The sequence below is a fragment of the Lissotriton vulgaris genome, chromosome 6 (assembly GCF_964263255.1).
Source record: "Lissotriton vulgaris chromosome 6, aLisVul1.2, whole genome shotgun sequence".
Lineage (NCBI taxonomy): Eukaryota > Metazoa > Chordata > Amphibia > Caudata > Salamandridae > Lissotriton > Lissotriton vulgaris.
In genome coordinates, this window is record NC_141694.1 from 1,800,701,923 (window position 1) to 1,800,724,004 (window position 22,082).

Here is a 22,082-nt window from a genome sequence, read left to right on the forward strand (position 1 = left end):
GATTAGTAATGTTTCCTTTTCTTGCATAGATTGTCCCTAAATGGTTGGCTCCAAACCTGATCACGTTCTCTGGCTTTCTCCTGCTCGTCTTCAACTTCTTCCTCGTGGCTTTCTTTGACCCTGACTTCTATGCATCTGGTAAGATAACACTTTATTGAAGCATACACAATGACTGAAATTGGTGCGGTTACTATGCCGTTGTGAGACCTTCAAAATATTATATTGGATGCAGTACCCATACTGTTTTCTGAAATACCACGTTGCCTGATGAACACAAACATTGCTAAATACTTTAAGCCCTGAAGAAGTCTCCTAAAGAGACGAAACGCGTTGGCTATGATGAACCCAACTGTCAATATTTTTCTGTGTTATGAATAAATAAAGAGAAAATTGGAAGAAGAAACACATCTATTGATTCTATTGACTCTTTTCTTATGTGCAATTGTTCTTTCTACACACACTGGAAGTGTTAATATGTTCTAAAATATTGTTATTTCACCAATAGAGTGCTGAAACCACCTTGTTTGTGTATTAAGTGTGTAGGACTAGTTCCTATATAGTGAAGAGAATAGAGGGAAATACTCCTTGGTTTCGTGCACCTTGAACTTAATAGTGGACACTGTTCAGGTGTTGAGTGCGGATTCCATTAGCCTCTGCCCTCTGTTCTGTTGCGTGTAACACTTTTTTTGTGTTGATGGTAGTGAGTGTGTGTATATGTGGGTGTTTGTGGTTGCTTCACAGTCGTTGATGATGATGCACTCGTGGTGGATGGCCAGGGACTCCTTTGTGTTTCTTATTAACCAGTGGAAACTTGGATGAGTGGCCTAAGCTTCATTTAGTAGCTCGTACTTAGGCCTGAAACTCGAGCACAGTTTGACACAGTAATCCCACATAGTACAGACACTATCAGCTATGGCTATTGCCTGTTTTATTTACACTTCAAAAGGTAGAACCGTTGAAATACGACTGGACTCCGAAAACCAAAGACCTTGGCGCTTTTTATGCAAACATACAACCATAAAGTTTGCTGTAGTGCTTAAAAGTTCTAACAGTGACTGCTAAGTTTTAGAGCTAAAGAGGACTTCTACGGTGCATTGATTGATCTTTTTAAACAATAATTAGTGATTTAGTTTTGTCTCTTCGGATAACCTGAGGCCTACTACTAGAATGATCAATGCCAATTTATTAGGGCTTTGTAACAATCTATCTAAATTTATATAGTCTGTCCTTTGTTCTAGTTACCTGTGCAGATGGGGGATCAACCAAGACAGCTCAGTGGGCATGGCCATTGCTCCAGAGACTTTCCAAAGCCCAGTAAACTAAAATTGACCTGTATTCTTCACTGGTAAAAGGGATACTACTGGTTGGTAAAGGTATACTGTAAAAAGTCTCAATCTCGGCAACTAATAGTCCAGTATTACACAAACAATCCTCGAGTCTAAATGGCTGAAGAACCAGCGAATGGAGACTATAGAAAAGAAGTATTTTTGTTAGTAGGGAGTCCTTTAATTAAGACGAAATCCCATCACCCACCGAAGTGGCATGCTTCATCATCTGGGATTCTCCTCTTGACGGAGACACCTAGCCCCGCCAAGGGCTACAACCCCCTCACTGTGAGGGATGAGCTCAGGGATATTTTCAGAGTCCTACTGTTGTAAAGGATATCCTAAAATCCCTGCGAAGTGAAGCAGGACAGGTTGGGTAATGGACGCTGTGCAAACAAAGAAAATCTCAAGATGTGAGTAACGTGATGTGAAAACTAACTACTATGAATGTAAGAAAAACTTTATTAGTTAATTCCTAGTGTTAGGATTAAAAAAACAACCAGTAGTGACACCACAATTCTAGATTTAGTGTGACAGCTTGTTACTTTGCATTTGGAACCTAATGTTCCACTTTATGTGGGTGCCTGGATCTTGGAACATATGATCGCGTTCACGATGAACTTCTAGTTTAGCGTTGGGTTACAACAAGGCCTTCAAACTGAATAGCATGTGAACCATTGGCCATAGCATGATGGTTGTTCAACTAGTGATCTTTAGTGAGCGGCCTCAGTCAGCAGAACACCCCTGAAGTTTTAAGGTGAATACTGTGAATGCCTAAAGTTCATTCAGGAAAGGGTGACCGGATCACACTGTGGGGGATGGACTACTACCTTTGAATCTGTTTTTATTGAATTTTTATTTTTCGAATAACAACAAAGACTCGTACAGCATAATATGCTTGCTGGCCCAAACATAGGGGGCACGTAGCATTGATGGAAAGCGTAAAGTGGTACAGAGAAGAAGATATATCAACAAGCATCTTTGTCCAACAGTATGCCACAGTGAGCAACATGAAAGTAGAAGCATATCACAGTTAACTGCAGAAGGTAATTTCAATTTTAAAGCATCCAGGTACACTTTAATAGCGATTTTAGTAAACGTCCACTAAGTAATGGTCCAGGAACAGGGGAAGCGGAAGACAACGAACCGGGACAACATAAACATAAGGCAGTGTTTGCATGTCAAACTGGAGCACTTTTTCAACCCTCACCGCGCTTCCACCCGACCCATCCACCCATCAGTGTGAATGAATCCGCGCATAATCTAAGATCTGCGCCGTCGTGATGATACGTGCGCACCTGTTAGCGGTAATGCACCACAGTCGCAATGAGCATTACATCAGCCCGTATGTGCGTTTTCACAGGTCCTATCGCCTCCCAAACCCGAATCTATCTCGGCATTGTGTATGTTTGTACATCAAGCATTATAGTTTCCCAGTTTATGGCAATAGGGAGTCTGCAAATGTCCAGTGTCTCCTCCCGATGCAACGCTTTCTGCTTTAGCCCATACCAGTAGGTGGCGAGTATCTTGAGCTGTCCCTGAAGGGTACTTACTACCTGATTTAAGGTGGGAGTCCAGTGGGCACATTGGTCAGCAGACACAGTCCTTTAGTTATTGCTGTGTCTCAACCCTCTCCTGGGTGCACTTGACACAGTGATAAAGCTAAACTTGAGGTTTGGGCCTCAAAAGCTGGATTGCAAGTCCTTGTGGGACCTGGGCAGGTTTCTCCTAGTCGTACTCCTCATAGGTCTTAGTTGCCTAGGACTTTATTCGATACGTGAGCCCATGGGGATATCGCTTCTCTTCTAAGTTGGTCCCCTCACTCTAGAACTAGATCACTTCCCCTCCTTTAGTGCCTTGTATTGGCTTGAGTCATTTTGTATAATTGATACTGCAATTGAGAAAAAGGAGCCAGCAAAGTTCTGTGACATAAGTCCATTAAGAATGCAAGAAATACTTGAAGAAAAGGACAAGAGAAAGATGCGGTCTCTGCAGGATCTAAGAGAAATGTTAGTCGCTGCATAACCTTTGAAATTTAGATTACTCACTCATGAAACTGTTTCAGTATAGCATATCCCGTGTCTGTAAATGTTGTGATTTGAACACCTATTTCTATAGCTCAGCCACCCAAACACTTCTTAGCATTGCTTAAAGTATATACTCTGTGAGTATAAAACATTTTCTTTATATATATGCTCCTCACGCCAGCTAAGGTAGGGCCGGTGCAAGTGAAGTGCAGCCATCTTCTCCAGTCCAGACCAGAATGGCTCCACTGAGTGGTGCTCCCAACTCTGCCATTAAGCCACTGTCTTGCATGCACCAACGTTATGATTTCTAAACTTTTCGTAGCTACACAGATTTTAAATCCGGCTCTGATGCGGTCTCTGTTTTGGACTGTTAACAGCTACTTAGTCAGAGGTAAAATTATAGCATTTGAAAGCAACATGTATCTCCTTTTTAAAACATTAATTTGTGAACAAGCTTTTACCCAGACTGATTCCACCTCATATCTTTTGCCTAGGTTGGCAGAGTAATCCGTTTTGTGTAGACACTTTCATCCCACAATATGTTCTTATGACTACCTCACGCACATTCAGTACACGACCACTTTAGTAACCCCTGCACCATCAAAAAACCATTGCCTCGCTTGGAAAGTATTTATTCTGACAGGCATAACAAAGCCTATTATGCTCGTGATTTTTCTCCTTTTCAGAACCCTTCCTCTGAATATAAGTGGGCTTTTTCTTCTCCATGTTTCTTCATTTGGCGGTAATATGATTCTTGCGTCATTGTTCTGTCTTGAAGGTCCCGCTTTAAGCACCTGATCCTCATTTAGGTTCTCTCAATTGTCTTGAGACAAGGGCCTGACATCATGTAAGGTCTATCCTCGATCTTGTGCTTGCGTACTTCTCATTGTAAGGCATAGAGAACATTTCCCCGAAATCCTCATCCAAAGGAGCTTCTTGATAGTCTTTCGCTTCAAGCACTTAACTCAGCTTACCTCCTCCCTCTCCACTTAGCTTACCGTTTTGCCTCAAATTGTACTTTTGCTACCAGTAAGAGGTAAGTTGTCTACAGAAATGCTGGGTGCTGCATGACGGGCACATCTAGCATCTCATCCAAGCGAATTTGAGATGTTTCCAGTTCACTAAGATCTTGGTTGCATCTTTTATTGAGTTATTTAAGCATTTGGTGTTTCTTCTTGAATCAGACCACTGGAAGGCGGTTTTAATATACAGCAATCAGTCTCCAAAAATATAGGTCCTTCACATCAGTAATATCATAACTAAGATAGTCTTTAATTTTTTTTTGTGTTCATGAATGGAGATGACAAAATTTTTAACCTCTTGTTGACTGCAAGAGTTGTGCTGTGAGCCAGATTTGTGATCTTTGATGGGCGGTGAGCTGCTACTCTTTTCCTTTACTTAAATAATACTCTTGTTGCCAGTTCTGTTAATTCTGAGCTTTTCTCATTAACCAAACATGATCAAAACAGATTGAAGTACTGCACAGAAATAAATGTGATCTTTCCGGGGTGTCTAGCAGAAAGTGATATGGCATTTTACTTCTAAGATGTTTGAAAGCTAGAATTCAGTACCCATCGCTTGACCTATACTTCTCTTGGACAGAGTTGTTAAGTGGCAAAGTCTTCTTTTTTAAAAATGTTATTTTAAGATCAGATCCCCTCATTTTGGCTACTTGTTTCGTTTCTGATTTTGTGTTGCAGCTCCAGGCCATCATCATGTTCCCAACTGGGTGTGGATCGTAGTGGGAATCTTGAACTTTACTGCCTACACTCTTGGTAAGAAATGTGCCATCAAATCGCATCAACCGTACATTTACCTTGTGGTGTCTACATCGGCTGAATGGTTCTTGGTGCTGCTTTTACTAACTGGTCTGTGCATGGCTTGCTTTTTCTTTTTTGTAAGGAATCCCCATTTGTGCTTTGTGATACTCTTACCATATTTTTCAAGAATTATTGACTGGAAGGCAGTTCTGCAAGACTTTAAAAAAAAAAAAAAAGTTAAGGCACTTTATATAATTCCAACATGTGGCCTTGTTGCCATTTCATTGAGTTAGGTGGTGGTAGAAACAGTCGACTAGCTCAGTGCTGGATTCCAGATGCAAACACACTTATTAGGGTGATGCCATACACAGCGAGGTGTTGCAGATATCAAGATGAGGTGTCCAAATCCATTGGGATATGCCTCAGAAGTCTGGACATGGGAAATCCTAATGGAGATTAGGGTCCGGTCCCGGTGATAGCTGAAGTTTGGTCCTCTGAAAGCAGTGTTGAGTGATCCCCTGGAGGCATTTCTGTGAGAAAAAACATCCCTGGGGCCGAGGTGTGAAGCATAAACATAATTATGATTTCTCATTGGTTGATATTGTGTGACCAGCTTCTGCAGGGTAAGCAAGTCTTATCTGTGGATTGTCTTGTTTATGATACCTGTAATACCATTGGTCTTGGCTCTAGGGGCAATCAGGGAAAGTGCTTCAGGGTGGGAGAAATGAACTTGAGCTTTCTGAGGTTCAGGCACATTCTACTCACCTTATTTTGGATTTTTTTTAATTCCCTGATTTGGTATGTAGGAAGAAGCCCATTGCTGATACTACAAAGATTCAATCTTGAGAGGGCAAAGGATATTGTTAATTTGCTTCGATTGGTTTGTTTGTTTGAACAGAGTTGTTACTTGTCCCAATGCTTCAGCCATGTGAAATGTAAGTCTGGATAACATGAAGACTGGTTTATGCTCTGTTACTATCCCCAACTCTGCAAGCTGGGTGTGTTTGGTATACTGTTCACAGCAGATTAGATTTATGGGATAAGTTGGTCTTCTCCGTGCTAGTAGTACCCCATTTTACCACCATGCCTGCCACATTGTATGTTGAGTTGCCAGAATGCCGCTCATAAGCTGGCAATGTTTGGATTTTGGCCCCCATGGCAGCATGCAACTCCTTATTTAGTCATTGAAAGCATTAGTTGGTTTACTGAAAACAGCCTGTGTTTAGTATATTTTGGGAACAATTAAAAAAGATGCAGCAGAATGTGGCAAGTATTTACTTGTTTATGGAAGTAACATTAAACACTGAGGTAATGTTCCTCTGTGGTTCTGCAACTTCAATGAGGAATTTGGTATCATTTTAGCTTGTGTGCCATTTTACATAACCTCACAGTGCTTTTTAGAAGTATTTATTTCAGATCATAGTTCTAAGTTTTTTTTGGGAGCTGATATTTAACTGACCTAGTTGCTAGTTATGTTAGGTTCTTTTGTACAAAGGACCTATTTATGATGAGTTGGAAGAGGAAAGCGCTTGTGATCATTGCCAACCTTCTCAAGAGAAGTAGTTATTAGAGCTTGAAATGTTGAACAACAGATAAAGCAATTCTGTAGGCGGTTAGTTAAAACCTTGCTTATTCATGTTTTTATGTGTCATTTTCAATCCTATTAATACAAATTGATTTTTTTTAAATGCCTTTTCTAAGCTCCTTGTTTGTGGTTACAGATGGCGTTGATGGCAAACAAGCTCGACGGACAAATTCCAGCACCCCGTTGGGAGAGCTCTTTGACCACGGCCTGGACAGCTGGGCTTGCATATACTTTGTTGTGACTGTTTATTCCATCTTTGGAAGGGGAGAGTATGGCGTCAGCGTCTTTGTGCTTTACTTTCTCCTATGGGTGGTTTTATTTTCCTTCATACTCTCTCACTGGGAAAAATACAACACAGGATTTCTCTTCCTGCCCTGGGGATATGACATCAGCCAAGTGGTGAGTACATTGCCTCGTTTATAGTTTCAATATTTCTCTGCAAACCTGATCATAAACACTAAAGCGCTCATTACAAGTGTATTCCTTATTCTGATGAGGCTGGCAACGGCAGTATCTGAAAGATACAATTAGTTATAGATTCCTTACCTTTAGAATTACCCCCAGGCATCAGACTATATCCGAAGAATTTTTTCGTCAGAGGTACCCTCGAAAGGTGGCGTTGGTCGGCTCAGCGTTCGTCAATGGCGTTGTGGTCGCCGGGATGACATTGCCGTAGCTACTTAGACGTGCCCTTGCTTGCTGAAGTCGGCTCTTTCTTTTTCTTCGCCAGCCAGCGCAGACCCACAGAGAGTGGTACCTCCAGTCACTTTTTTGACTGCTCTTTTTGCGACTTTTGTCAACATCGTTTTTGAGTCTTCAACTCCTGGTGCACTTAGGGATGCCCGGTTTCAAGGCTTGCGGGTCCTGCAGAAAGCTGATGTTGGTGACGGATTCGCATTGCCTGTGGTGTCTCGAGCGCGACCATGAGCCCAAGTCATGCTCCGAATGCTGGACCATGAATCCAAAGTCTTTGCAGGAGCGGTCCCGACAGCTTCTCAAGGCCCAGCAGTCCGCTCCGTTCAAGGTCCCTGATGGACCAGTTGCGGAGTCACCACCACTCGTTCTCGAAGTCTTCGCACTCCTCAGGTAAGTTGAAGTACAAGAAGAAGTCGAAGCATCGTCGCTGTTCGACTTCTCCCCATTCGTCGGCTGACGCAACTAGGGATGCGGATGGTGCCCTCCTGCGGACCGTGTGCGGAGCATGTGTAGGGTCGGCTCCGAGTTTCTCTCCTTTTCCAGGACCCGGAGCGACCCCTGCCCAGCTTCAGCTTTTACGAAGCCATGCATGCCATCTTTGGGCAGTGCCTTCGACTCCGGCGGCTTCAGCCTCGGCACAACAGGGTCCCCTTGGATCCAGGCCTGGGTCCGGATCGGTGCCGGTTGACCTGATAACACCCCCCCCCCCGGCGCCAATTCCACTGGCCCCACGTCCGCAGCCGACGTCGGTTGTGTCCCCAAGTGGCGTCGACTCTGGCCACTACCCTGACTTGGCCACGGAGCCCGACAGACTCCGGATCCGGCCGGTACTTTTGTACCTCTGTGCTACCCTGGTGTTCCTCTCAGGCCAGATTGGCAACCAGAGGAGAGTGAGGATGACTGGGCGGGGTCTGGAGACCCTTTAACTGACTAGTTGGGTAAACCGGACTGGAGAGAGAAGTTGTGGAAGTTAGTGGTCTGGATACCTCACCTTGGTATGCTGTCTGATCCTACCGTGGCTACGGAGGAGGGAGCTTCTTGCGCAGTGGTGTTGCATAGGGCGGCCGAGGCTCTCAACCTAGAGCTACCTACGGTGACAGTCAGGGCTAACTTGCTCACTGAGGTGCTTCATCCGGCACCGAGCTCTTCAGACCCATGCTGCCATTCAATGAAGCCCTAACTGACATCCTTTTGGGCACCTGGTGTGGGCACAACACTGGGGCTCCTGTGGATAGGATGATTGCCCGACGCCATCGCCCGGCTCCAGGCGACCCCACTTTCCTCTTCCAACACCCCATCCCTGAGAACTTGGTGGTCCAAGCCTCGACATTAAAAGGCACATTCCCTAACGCTCCACCTGATAGGGAATCCATAAAGCTGGACCATCTTGGCAAGAAGATGCTTTCTTCCTCCAGTTTGGGACTGCGGTCGGTAAACACTGCATGTCTGTGGAGCCGTTACACTCACTACGGTAGCGCAGGTGCTGCCCCAGTGCCTGGAGGAGGCCCCGGCTGTGCTCTCCTGTACAGTAGCCGACGGGAAGGCCGTAGCATAGTTTACCGGATCATGTGGACTGGATACCACTGACTCTATAGGCAGAAGGATTTCAACGTCGGTAGCCCTACGCCTGGCTGAGGTCGACTGGCTTTTCCGGGGACGTCCAGGCTACCCTGATGGACGTGCCTTTTGATGGGCGTCGCCTGTTCGGCAACAAAGCAGACAACGCGCAAGAGCGCTTCAAGGACTCTTGGGCTGCGGCCAAGTCCTTGAGCCTCCGCATCACCCGCCCTGCACAGTATGCTTTTTTCCCCTTTTGTGGCTAGGGAAGGGGTGTCCAGCCACGTTCCACTCAGAGCCACAGGTCGTTGCAGGCTGCTCGGCCCCTGCACGGCCGGAAATGTGGGACACACCATCAGGGGTCTGGGGGCCAGCGAGCGAGTCAGTTCACGAGTGCCCCCTCTATAGCAGCCTCCCAACCCTCCTAGCCCGACCTTTCAGGGCCACTGATCGCCAATGGGTGGCAGAATTCGCCATCACCTCCCCCACTGGCGCATCTTCACGTCGGACAGGTGGGTTTTGCAGATATTCCGATGGGGCTACTCCCTCCTCTTGAGACTACCGTCCCGGCCATGCCACCTCAGTACCACCATATGTCGCAGGATCATCTGGCCCTTCTCCAACAGGAAGTTATGGCTCTTTTGGCCAAGAGAGCTATCGAGTGAGTTCCTGCCCCAGAAGTAGGTTGTGGTTGCTATTCCCACTACTTTCTGGTGCCCAACAAGGACAAAGGCCTGCGTCCTATCTTGGATTTCAGGAACGTCAACCACTTCCTCCGAAAAGAGAAGTTCAAAATGTTGACGCTAGCTCAGGTCATGTCTGTCATCGACCCTGGAGACTGAATGGTAGCGTTGGACTTGCAGGACGCTTACTTTCACATTTCCGTCCTGCTGGCGCTACCTAAGGTTCACGGTAGGCCACAAGCACTTTGTTTACTGTGCTCCTGTTAGACCTGACCTCATTGGCTTGAGTCTCTCCTCCATTTTTTTCTGTTTGCCTCCACAGTTTTTTCGATGTTTTGCTGGTATATGCTTTGGGCGGCGTGCCACTGCTGATCAGTGCCACAGCGCAAGTGCTCCCGATGTTAAATTGATGTATCAATTGTATCCATGTTTGGCTTATTTGGTTTACTGTCAGTCCCTAGTCTAGTGCACCAGGAGTGCCGGGGCTTGTAAATACAAATGCCGCTCGTGGGCTTGCAGCACGTGTTGTGCCACCCACAGGAGCGGCCTCGTAAAAGAATGTCTACGGGTCGGTCATTGCGAGACCCACGTGCAGCCTAGTGCTGTCACGCAGGCTGCGCAAGTATACCTACTTGCCAGCCCCTCAAACCTTCCCTTGACTTCATGTTAGTCACCCCTATGGTAGGCCCGCGGGCAGGGTGCATTGTAAGTATAAGGTAGGACACGCCTGACCAAGTTGGCATGTCCTAATAGTGAATTACCGCCATCTTCGTTCTTCACTATTGCGAGGTAGCCTGCTCTCCGTTGGGTAGAATGGGCCGCCGGGATTATTAATGCTATGATCCTAGCTGGCTCGGGGAGCATGGTGCAATGTCGAGTTTGGTATCCCTGAACTCGGGGTTTAATTACGCATCCGTTGGTGCCGATGGTTTTTGGACTCTGGGTTTGAAAATTGCACTTTTAGAAAGTGTCTATTTTCTTGTCTAACCATTTCTGGTTTCTGCTGGTCTTGCGTGTGTGTGACAGGAGCTGGGTGGCTCCAGAGGTCTGAGTGAGTCAGTGTGGGATGAGTGGGACATTTGCGTTGAGAGTAGGGGGAGAGTAGTTGCTGATAGCCTGCCCTGCCTGATGCAATGCTGGCTCCACCTCCTGCCAAGCGGCTGATGGCTCTGTGCCTGCCATGGGCGATCCTAGCCCCACCTCCTGCCAGGAGGCCGATAGCTCTGCTCCTGCCAGTGTCAATGCTGACTCCACCTCCTGCTGGGTGTCTGAGGACCCAGCCCTGCTCAGTGAATAGGCCAGGTGCTTCTGCCTGGCTCCACCCACAACAGACCCAGGATGTTGGGAAAGTCCCCGGCATGGACAAAGGGATCAAAGCCGAAAAGGGGTATAAGAGAAGGACCCCTGAACTAGGAAATCAGATCACTTCTGACAAGGAACCCTGTAACCAAGGACAAGAGGCCTGCTGATCTGAGGACTTGCCTACCCCTTCTGCCAGTGTGCTGTTTGTTGGGGGGAATCCTGCAGTGCTTCTTTATTTTTGCCAAGGAACCAGGAGAGAGGAACTGTGTGTGTACTCTCACGCTTGCTAAGAAAATCTCCAAGGACTGGAAGAGTGCCAGTCTCCTGCTGAAGTCACAGGGCTAAAGGACTTCATCTGCTGAAAGTGCTATTTGCTGGAACCTGTGAATCCAGCACCTCTGAAAGAGCCAGCAATCTCGACGCCGACGGACGTCGCCGAATCCAGCTCGACATAGTGGGTAACGGCCCCGGTGTCCCGCTCCCTCGACGACCGCCCGCCGGGCCCGACCGATGCCAGCAGCAACGCCAGTGAGTGGGAGTACGGCTCCAGCTCCAAGGGACCTCGTGTCTGCACCGCTGCTGATTGCATCGCCCTCGTGCCCTCTCGACGCTGTGAGCGCTGCTCACTCTTTGCAACGTCATCATCAACGACTGCTGAGGCCCGATCGACACCGAAGACGCGACGCCGGATTGCTGGACGCCGCTGATCCTCGTGTGCTTCATTTTCCGAAGGTACTGTGTTGTTGGGGGTCCGTTTGACTCCGGGCTCGACGTAGCGCTCCTCGCGGTCGACGCCGAACCTTTGGATTAACTTTGCCTCGACGTCGTGTAGCCCCCGTGTGGGTTACCTTGTTGCTAAGAACTGTGTTGCCAAGAAGATATGCTTTGATACCGAAGACTTTGTGCTAAAGAAGAAACTACCTTTGAACTATCCTTTTTCCCCTTCCCAGAGTATTTATTAAGATTGTGTACATTTTTGTCGTTATTTGGTCTTGTGCTAAGCCTTATATAAAAAAATACTTATTTTTATAATACTACGGTGTCGTGTCCATTTGTAGTGTATTCACTTTATTACTGTATGTGGTCATAAATGCTTAACACACAGCCTCTTAGATAAGCCTGTTCTGCTCTGCCAAGCTACCAAGGGGGTGAGCAGGGGTTATCAAAGGGTGTGATCCCCTTGCCCTGACTAGAAAAGGTGTGTCCCTATTTGTCAGAAGTGCATACCTCTGCCAACTAGAGACAGCCGGTTCTAACAGCTCCCCTTTGGCCTTACCCGATGATTGCAGCACGAAAGTGATGGCGATAGTCGCAGCTCATCTGCGCAGATCAGGGCTTCCAGTCTTCCCTTATCTCGACAATTGACTGTTGAAGGCGGGTTCACCCCAGGCAGTAGTCTACCACCTCCAGACTACGGCAGACCTCCTGCATTTGCTGGGGTTCTCCATCAATGTGCCGAAGTCACACCTGATTCCCTCTCAGAAGCTCCTTTTTATTGGAGCAGTTCTGGACACATGGCAGTTTCGGGCTTATCCTCCCGAGCAGAGAGTCCGGGATATTCGGCTATGATTCTGATCTTTCAGCCTCTATCCCGGGTTTCAGTCAGAATAACCCTGAGGCTGCTGGGCCTCATGGCCTCCTGCATCTTACTGGTGGTTCATGCCACATGGCATATGCAGGCTCTGCAATGGGACCTGAAGTTCTAGTGGGCAAAACAGCAGGGGAATCTGTCTGTTTGTTTTTCAGATCTCAGAGTCCACCGCATGTGAATTGCAGTGGTGGCTAACGAACCAGGATTGGGTCAACGGCAGATCCCTATCCCTTCCCCAACTGGATTTCACAGTGGTGGCCAATGCATCACTTCTGGAGTGGGGCAGCCACAAGGGAGAGGCGGAGATCAGAGGCCTCTGGTCTCCGGCGGAGTCCGGACGGTCCGTCTTGTGCTGAAAGCATTCCTTCCTTCTGTCCGGGGAAGAGTAGTTCAGGTGTTCACGGACACCACTGCAAGGTGGTACTGCAACAAACAGGGCAGGGTTGTGGACCCTATGTTAAGAGGCTCTCTGTCTCTGGACATGGCTGGAACAACAGGGCATAGCCCTGGTGTTTCAACACCTGGCAGGTTCACTGAACGCCATGGCGGACGAACTCAGCCGAAGATGCATGATGGATCACGAATGGCGTCTTCTCTCTAAGGTGGTGCAAGGTCTCTTTCGGCAATGGGGAGGGCCTTGGTTAGAGTATTCGCCACCGAAGAGAACGGGCAATGTCAGAAATTCTGCATCGTGAGTGGAGTTGCGGTCTTCTACACGCCTTTCCACCTATACCACTTCTGCCCAGAGTACTGAAGATCAAGCGCGATCGGGCCAGAGTCAATCTTGTGGCTCCGGACTAGGCACGAACAGTCTGGTTTCCCGAGCTGTTAAACATGGCCATCGATCCTCCGATCAGACTGTCTTTCAGAGAGGATCGTCTTTCGCAGCAGCTGGTGATGATCCTCCACCGAACATGTCCAGCCTCCACCTCCTTGCGTGGAGATTGAGTGCCAACAGTTGACCTTTCTCCCGAAGTCTGTGATGTTATCTTGTCAGCCAGGCGTCCCTCCACTTAGACTGTATACGCCTGCAGATGGAACAAATTTGTGGCATGGTGCGCAGCAAAGGCTGTGGCTCCCTTTTCTGCCCCTCTTTCTGAGGTTCTCTTGTACCTCCATTCTTTGGCCCAGCAGGACTCTGCCCTGGGCACTCATAAGGGCTATCTCTCAGCCATTTCAGCTTGTCTTAGGCTTCCTGTTCAGCCTTCTCTTTTCAAGTCGCCTGTTGTAAATCGTTTTCTTAAGGATATTACTCATCTTTTTCCTCCTGTTTTCTTCGTAATGCCTCAGTGGGACTTGAACTTGGTTTTTACTTTTCTTATGTGCCCTCCCTTTGAGCCGCTACATAACTGTCCTCTCAGACTTCTCACTTTAAAGACTGCCTTTCTGGTTGCCATCTCTTCTGCTCGCAGAGTGAGCGAGCTCCAGGCTCTTTCTTCCAAACCTTTGTTTCTGGCGGTTCATTCGGACATGGTTGTCCTTCGAACTCGACCCTCTTTTCTTCCTAAAGTGGTTACTTCTTTCCACATTGGTCAAACCCTCACTCTGCCCTGCCTCCGCATCCTTCTTAGGAGGAAGAGAGTCTTCACGTCTGAATCCAAAACGTGTGCTGTCCTTTTATTTGGATAGCACCAAGCAATTCCGGGTGGATGACCAGCTCTTTGGCTACGTGGGCGCCAAAAAGGATCAGGCCGTGCACAAACAGACCATCTCTAGGTGGGTCGTTTTGAGCATTAAAGCTTGCTACTCTTTGGCATAGAAAGAGCTGTCTGTGGGATTGCGTGCCCATTCCACTAGGGTGACGGCAGCTACCACTGCTTTGGGACGAGGATTACCCCTCAATGACATCTGTCAGGCACCTACGTGGGCAACTCTGCACACATTCACAAAACACTACTCTCTGGACAGCCAAGTCCGGAGAGACTGCTTCTTTAGCCGTTCTGTTCTCCAGGAGTTTCTGGTGTGAACTTGGTTCGTAGGCCCACCTATGGGGTTGGTATTGCTGGGGAATCCATTCTAAAGTTAAGGAATCTATAACTAATTGTCTCTTCCAGATGAACAAGTTGCTTACCTTCGATAACGCTATATCTGTAAGAGACACAGATTAGTTATAGATTCCTAACCGCCCCACCCATCCTCCCTGTTCTGCAAACTGACTTCTAGGGTCAGGGAATCCCTTTCAGGGTCCTAGTTTTGTGCACCAATGGTCAGTGTCTTGAATGGCTCTGCGCTTCTGGGATGGAATGTCATGTAAAACAACTTATGTCCGCACGTGAGGCGTCGTTTAAGTAGCTTCCGCAACGTCATCCCGGCGACCACGACGCCAATGACGAACGTGGAGCAAACCGATGCCACCTTTCGACGCGCATGGGTACTGCTGACGAAAACATTTTCTGAATCCAGTCTGACGCCTGGGGGTAATTCTAAAGGTAAGGAATCTATAACTAATCGTTCTCTTACAGATACATCGTTACCGAAGGTCACTTGTTATACTGTTCCTGTTAGAATTTTAGGTTTTTTTTTAAACTCTAAAACAGAAACTTCGACTGCTTCTGCATCAGACTCTGAATTACTGATTTCCCCAAGTAATTGCTCATTTTAGTGGACCCTGAGGGTCCAACTCATGATAGGTCGGATTTTCCACCCCAAAGATAGTGGTTCCACCAATTGGCCCGTTTTCCGGGCTACTCATCGTGATGCGACTTTAGTTAGGTATGTCACCTTATGTTTCAGCAAACTGCACTGCATCAGTCTAATTGGTATATTGTCTGTGACCGAACTAGCTTTCCTCTATAAATGGTGCCATTTATTCAATTTTCAACTTCATTGAAAATAAGCAAAGAGGATTAAGTCACAGCTTTAACCTTAACTACAGTGTGATCAACGCTTTCCCTTGGCTGAATTTAATGAAAACTCAAGCCCAAATACTGATCTTGGACACAAGACTCTACCAGATAGAAGTACAAACATAAACAACTTTCTTGTATAAAACTATATAGTATTTTATTAAAACAATTTTTTTGTCAATTAAAAAACACATACACAGAATATAAAAGTAGAGTTTAAAAGACTCTTCACATAACTCATATAATTCATACACAAAACATGTAGACAGCATTAATAAAAAAAAAATTTTCATTAAAGGAAGACCTACTCAAATTAATTCAATATGGAAATGAGAAATGGGGGAGAGAAGGGAAACAAACACAGACATTCACAATTTGTCATCCAATATTGCACATTAATTCCTGCATTTAACTCAAACCCAAACTCGACTTGTCTTCGTTGTTCTTGGGGCGAGTTCGGTTGTTTAATTGTGCACAAGTATGCGTCGGCACGTTTCAATGGACTCGTTAGATATGTGCCATCTTTATCAAGACTTCTATATATTGTACTCTCCTATGTTGGCACTGGATGGTTGCCTTTGTACGAAAATCCTGTTGGCAAATATATTCGAAGCAATGCATGGCAGGAAATTGCATATTGTCTTCATTTAATTCACCTTATTAGTCATGCTACTCATTTTTCATCTTGCTATTCTTTTTGGCGTACACCGTTGTGCTACATTTTTACAGCTAAAAGGTTTCAAACATTTGTCCGCCCAACCACATTTTCTAGCAGCATTACTTTATCTGTGCGCATAATTCGGTTAAGATATTCATATTAGTCACATCTTCCAGTCCTACCAATATGTGGGCTTCTGTTCTTAATTGTCCCTTGTTATTCCAACATAAATAGCGCCATGAGTATACATGGGGGGGCAGTCCTGATAATGTCCCACCCTTTCCTCCCACTTAATAATGCGTTAGAGGGTATGGTAATTTACCTTAAAACATGTTTTTTTTATAATTCATTGTGTTGGAACTCTTGGTTTGAGAAATATTGCTCATACTCTTCACTCATTCTTGGGCCAGGTCTGGAATGAATGTTATAAAACATTTTTTTGTTTAAGCCATGATATTATCCTATTATCCCATAGCTAATTTTGAACAGATTGGGGTCTTTCATTACCTGTAAATTATATCACCCTCGATGTTGGTAGACACACATGCAGTCTTTATAGTGGGTCAGGGGATATGAAGAAATTAAGGCGGATGTCTATCACCTATAAAATAGATAGGGGTATTTTTTGAAGGTTATATTAGGAGATTGTTTAAAAGCTACTTCAAAAGCTCCTATTAAATTATGCTTTATTTAGACAAAATACCTCAATTGTTATTGTCCTATGCGTTGTTCTTGCGTTACACTCCGCTATCGCCTCACTGTATATTGAGGTTCCAGCTTCCACGTTGTAGCCTGGAATATAGGTTGATTTGTTATGTATTTTATTTAGTGTTCTCTGTTTTGTTAAACTATTCTACACGAACCCAGCAGTTCTTTATCCCTTACCTAGTGGTTGCTGTAATCGGGTCCTGGGATGGGGTGGTTTAAAAACGGGCGTCGTGTTCTATCACCGAATTTGGCTGGCGTTCCTTTAGAGCAGAGGTCTTCAATCTGTGGGGCCCGACCCCCAGGGGGGTCGTGGAGTCCTGGGAAGGGGGTCGCAGATTCTGTTGGAGCGTGCAGCAGTTCCTGGCGTCAGGCTGATTGAGGCCGGGTGATCACGCTGGAGGCCTAATTCACGCCTCATTAACAAGTAAAGGTCTTCTGAAGACCTGTGAAGTACTCGGGTGTGCCTTTCTGTGTGTCCCGAAGCTGTTTCAGCCGGGCTCACTTACACGTGCTGGGGAGTGGGGGGTGGGGGGGTGCGGGGGGGGTGTCTGGGGGAGGAGGCTGTAGCCCTTTGAGTTCAATCAATGGACTTAGCTGTGGGGTTTATTTTTATTTTTAACGTTTTATATAGCGCTAGCTTAACCCGTAGGTATCAGAGCGCTTTACAAACACACATAGCAAACAGCAGAAGGACATTACAGTCATTTGTTCAAGTCCCACATACCTGGCGCCTGTGCAGGAGAAATGTGCCTGAAACTGTTCTTCACCGTGAGGTGTTTATACAGCCTGTCTGCCCCCCCCCCCCCCCCCCCCAAGCAGGGAAGCACAGAGATGCCCTCCCATGAGAGAGGAAGAAGGAAGAAGACACAGAGAGATACTGACCCCACCACCATAAGAGAGGCACAGAAAAGGTGGGTGGATGAAGGATGAATGTATGTGTGGATGGAAGGATGAAGGGTGGGTGGGTGGATGGATGGATGGATGGAAGGAAGGATGAAGGATGGATGGGTGGATGTAAGGATGAATAGATGGATGTGTGAAAAGGTGGGTGGATGAATGATGAGTGGATGGATGTAAAGATGAAAGGGTAGATGGATGGATGAAGGATGAATGAATGGATGGATGTGTGAAAAGGTGGGTGGATGAATGATGAGTGGATGGATGTAAAGATGAAAGGGTGGATGGATGGATGAAGGATGGATGGATGTGTGAAAAGGTAGGTGGATGGATGGATGAAAGGGTGGGTGGGTGAATGATGAGTGGATGGATGTAAAGATGAAAGGGTGGATGGATGGATGAAGGATGGATGGATGTGTGAAAAGGTGGGTGGATGGATGAAAGGGTGGGTGGATGGATGAAAGGGTGGGTGGATGGATGAAAGGGTGGGTGGATGAATGATGAGTGGATGGATGTAAAGATGAAAGGGTGGGTGGATGGATGGATGGATGTGTGAAAAGGTGGGTGGGTGGATGGATGGATGAAAGGGTGGATGGATGAAGGATGTATGTATGGATGGATGTGTGAAAAGGTGGGGGATGAATGATGGGTGGATGGATGGATGGATGGATGGATGGATGGATGGATGAAAGGGTAGGTGGATGGATGAAGGATGAAAGGGTGGATGGATGAAGGATGTATGTATGGATGGAAGGACAAAAAGGTAGATGGATGAAGGATGGATGTATGGGTGGATGGAAGGATGAAGGGTGGGTGGATGGATGGATGGATGGAAGGTAGGATGAAGGATGGATGGGTGGATGTAAGGATGAATAGATGGATGTGTGAAAAGGTGGGTGGATGAATGATGAGTGGATGGATGTAAAGATGAAAGGGTAGATGGATGGATGAAGGATGAATGGATGGATGTGTGAAAAGGTGGGTGGATGAATGATGAGTGGATGGATGTAAAGATGAAAGGGTGGATGGATGGATGGATGGATGAAGGATGGATGGATGTGTGAAAAGGTGGGTGGATGGATGGATGAAAGGGTGGGTGGATGAATGATGAGTGGATGGATGTAAAGATGAAAGGGTGGATGGATGAAGGATGGATGGATGTGTGAAAAGGTGGGTGGATGGATGAAAGGGTGGATGGATGAAGGATGTATGTATGGATGGATGTGTGAAAAGGTGGGGGATGAATGATGGGTGGATGGATGGATGAAAGGGTAGGTGGATGGATGAAGGATGGATGGATGAAAGGGTGGATGGATGAAGGATGTATGTATGGATGGAAGGACAAAAAGGTAGATGGATGAAGGATGGATGTATGGGTGGATAAAAGGTTGCATGGATGAATGATGGATGCATGGATGGATGTGTGAAAAGGTGGGGGGATGAATGATGGGTGGATGGATGGATGAAAGGGTGGGTGGATGAAGGATGGATGTATGGATGAAAGGGTGGATGGATGTATGGATGGAAGGATGAAAGGGTGGATGGATGAAGGATGGATGTATGGATGGATGGGTAAAAGGTTGCATGGATGAATGATGGATGGATGGATGTGTGAAAAGGTGGGTGGATGAATAGATGGGTGGATAGGTAAAGGATGGACGTATGGATGGAAGGATGAAAGGGTGGATGGATGTGTGAAAGTGTGGGTGGATGAATGATGGATGGATGGATGGATGTGATGAGGTCTAACAGGCGCATTTATGGTTGTCGATAGTTGTTGATGATGAGGAGTACCAGTTTCTAGAATCTTTTGTCGTAAGGGGGTCCTTACGCCTAAAAAGGTTTTACAAGGGGGTCTCGGCATCAAAAGTTTGAAGACCTCTGCTTTAGAGGATAAAGTATGAAAGTACCATTAGTTAACTCTCCCCCACTTAAGCTTTTCTCTATACCCTCCTGGGGTTGTATCTCCTTGCCTAGAGTACGACCGATCCTTGAGTTCCACCCGTCTGTGTGCGTCCGTCCTCCTCGCGGTCTTCCGGAAAAGTGTTAATTTGAGTTAGCAGTTGCAGGTCTTTTTAAACTATGATTATGGCATCTTATTGGCCAATCTCTAAGTTGTTGCAGCTGAGTCCCCTTAAGTCTAAACGGGATCATTGTTATGCCTTTCCGGATCGCGTTCTTAGTTACTTCCGCGTTCCGCGCCTCGTTTTGAGTTTTTTGCTTTGCACGCTTTGTTTTGAGCTCGTTTACGCGTGCATGAAGCCTCGTTTTGGGAAGGTGTTTGTATCTACCTTATTAAGCATTTGAGCTATCTACACTATTTGCAACGAGGTCATATTATAGCGCGTGGGGCCTTGTTGGGATACTAGTTATGATAGATACACAATTTCTGTTGCACCCCATACTTAATCTTGCATGTCGTGACTGCGATTATGTTTATCACATACAGTGTTATTATGATAGTTCTTTTACATGTTAATCTTACAGATTTGATATTACTTTTTGTCCATTCTTCCCTAGAATTAAGGCCCTTGTCAATGGTGTCAAGATGGCATATAAACCATTGTTCTCGTTTTTTTCTTTTGGCCTCAATGCTGCCACCTCGTCTGCTTAGTTATTTTTTCAAGAATGTACCATGTGAATTCTTAACCTAAACTACTGCAAGTCCCTGACAGTGTCTTCCCAAGCAACTGGTTATAGTCATAAGCAGTATTTTTATGTTCTTTCCATGCATCCAATTTCCCTAAAGGGTTAGATTTGTCCTGTACCACTGCTATCAGACCTGCCTGACCCTGAAGTCTAATTTTTAAAAATGAAAATGTTTTACTTTGAAATCTTACGTTAAAATAGCATAGCGAGTGTATCTTAATTCGCCCCTACTGGTTGTTCGAGTTAGATTTGAATCAGTTTTACACCTTCATAGCAGGATAAGACAATATCTTTCAATGAAGGTGAAGTGTCCGATGAGCTTCAAAGGTTAAATTAGAAGGATGCATGGAAAAAGAACATCTTGGAAACAAGCAATGTTTTTGTAAACCAAACGAGAATGGCAGTATCAGTCTGCTGCCTGTCGTGAAGTATTAATGGCTTAAGGTGTGTATTGTTTTATTAGCTGCTTCTGAAGCTTTCCAAAAGACAGTGCTTATTTCCCTTGGTTGAGTGGAGCCTAGTTGTAGGAAAGTACTACAGTATCTCCCTTCATTAAATTGCCTCCCGGTACCTACTGAAGGACGTCGGAATACTTTATTTTACAAAATCCTTTTAAAAAAAAATGTTTATTGCATTTTGTCATTTTGATGGCTTTGATTGTTACATTAGTGATACATGGGTCAATTGGAATCATAAAATTACATACACTTTCCGGTAGTATGCTAGAGATCACAAGGCATAAGTTTCCGGTACAATTATTGTGTCAAAACATGTTAGGATCAGTGCTCATACATCATAATAAGATACTCAGTTGTACATGGCGACCATTATGTCTCATTACACTTTGTAGGTCTTGAATGTGAACGCCCCTGTATCTCGTGTTTATAAAAAACATGCTTGTGGTTCCGGTAGTTATATGCAGCACTGTGTTCCTTATCCTGTAAAAAAAAAGGAAAATAAACGGCCCACTAAGGGTCACTCCCATGTTCAATCATATGGGCAATTAGGAATGCAAACAAGATATATCTAGTTGTGTTTTTAATTTAGATTAACTAGTGAAAAGTGCCGTCCTTAACTTATTACAGCTGGGTCAGGGTGACTGTGACATACACTGCCCTCAATCTCATAACCTCTATGAAACCAAATACCTTTCTGTGGCACAGTTAATTTATAATCCGTTCAAAGACCTGGGCTTTATTAAGTCGTTTAAGATGCATCTTTGATATTTGTTGTACAGTATATTTCCAAGTTTTCCCTTTTTTGGGTTGTAGCATTTTTCTTTTTGTTTATTATTGGGAACTTTTTCTAGTGTCCTATTCAAGCTTCTAACACAGATTGCATGATGACTGAGTGAGGGGATGCCCAATAAGAATGAGTTGGAGCCCTGCAATTGAATAGTAAACTCACTCTACATCCTTACTGAGGAACAAGAAAGTCAGTTACCAACTTATCCAAAAGAAATGCAATGCAAGTCTACATATGCATAGTTTACTCTGTGTGCAGAGAAAGAATGGTGGGTAAGAGAATATTCCCCAGCAAATTGTGTTGATGTAAACCATGTAGTACATGAGGCATAGGAGGGGCATTCAGATGATGCCCGCTATGCAATGTAATGGAAAATATAGCAAAGTCTTTAAGAACAAAGTCTGTTAAGCCAAGAAAGAAATGGGCGAAGGCATCCATTCTGTTCTGGTACTGGTGAAAGCCATAGTGATGCTCAATAGAAAAAGCACACTAATGTCCATCCTGGGAGAAAAGTCTCAGTGTGTAGGGAAAATAGCCCTTTTTTTCTAAGGGC

The 22,082-nt window shown here is 45.6% G+C and overlaps 1 protein-coding gene across 1 annotated transcript in view; it reads left to right on the forward strand.

Annotated features, from left to right (window-relative positions):
• The window catches only part of SELENOI (selenoprotein I), a 257,585-nt gene that overhangs the window by 116,104 nt on the left and 119,399 nt on the right, over window positions 1-22,082 (forward strand). The window contains exons 3-5 of the mRNA XM_086928070.1: window positions 30-138; window positions 5,053-5,127; window positions 6,834-7,096. Of these exons, the coding sequence (XP_086784196.1) occupies window positions 30-138; window positions 5,053-5,127; window positions 6,834-7,096 (447 nt within the window). The remainder of the gene's footprint in view (window positions 1-29; window positions 139-5,052; window positions 5,128-6,833; window positions 7,097-22,082) is intronic.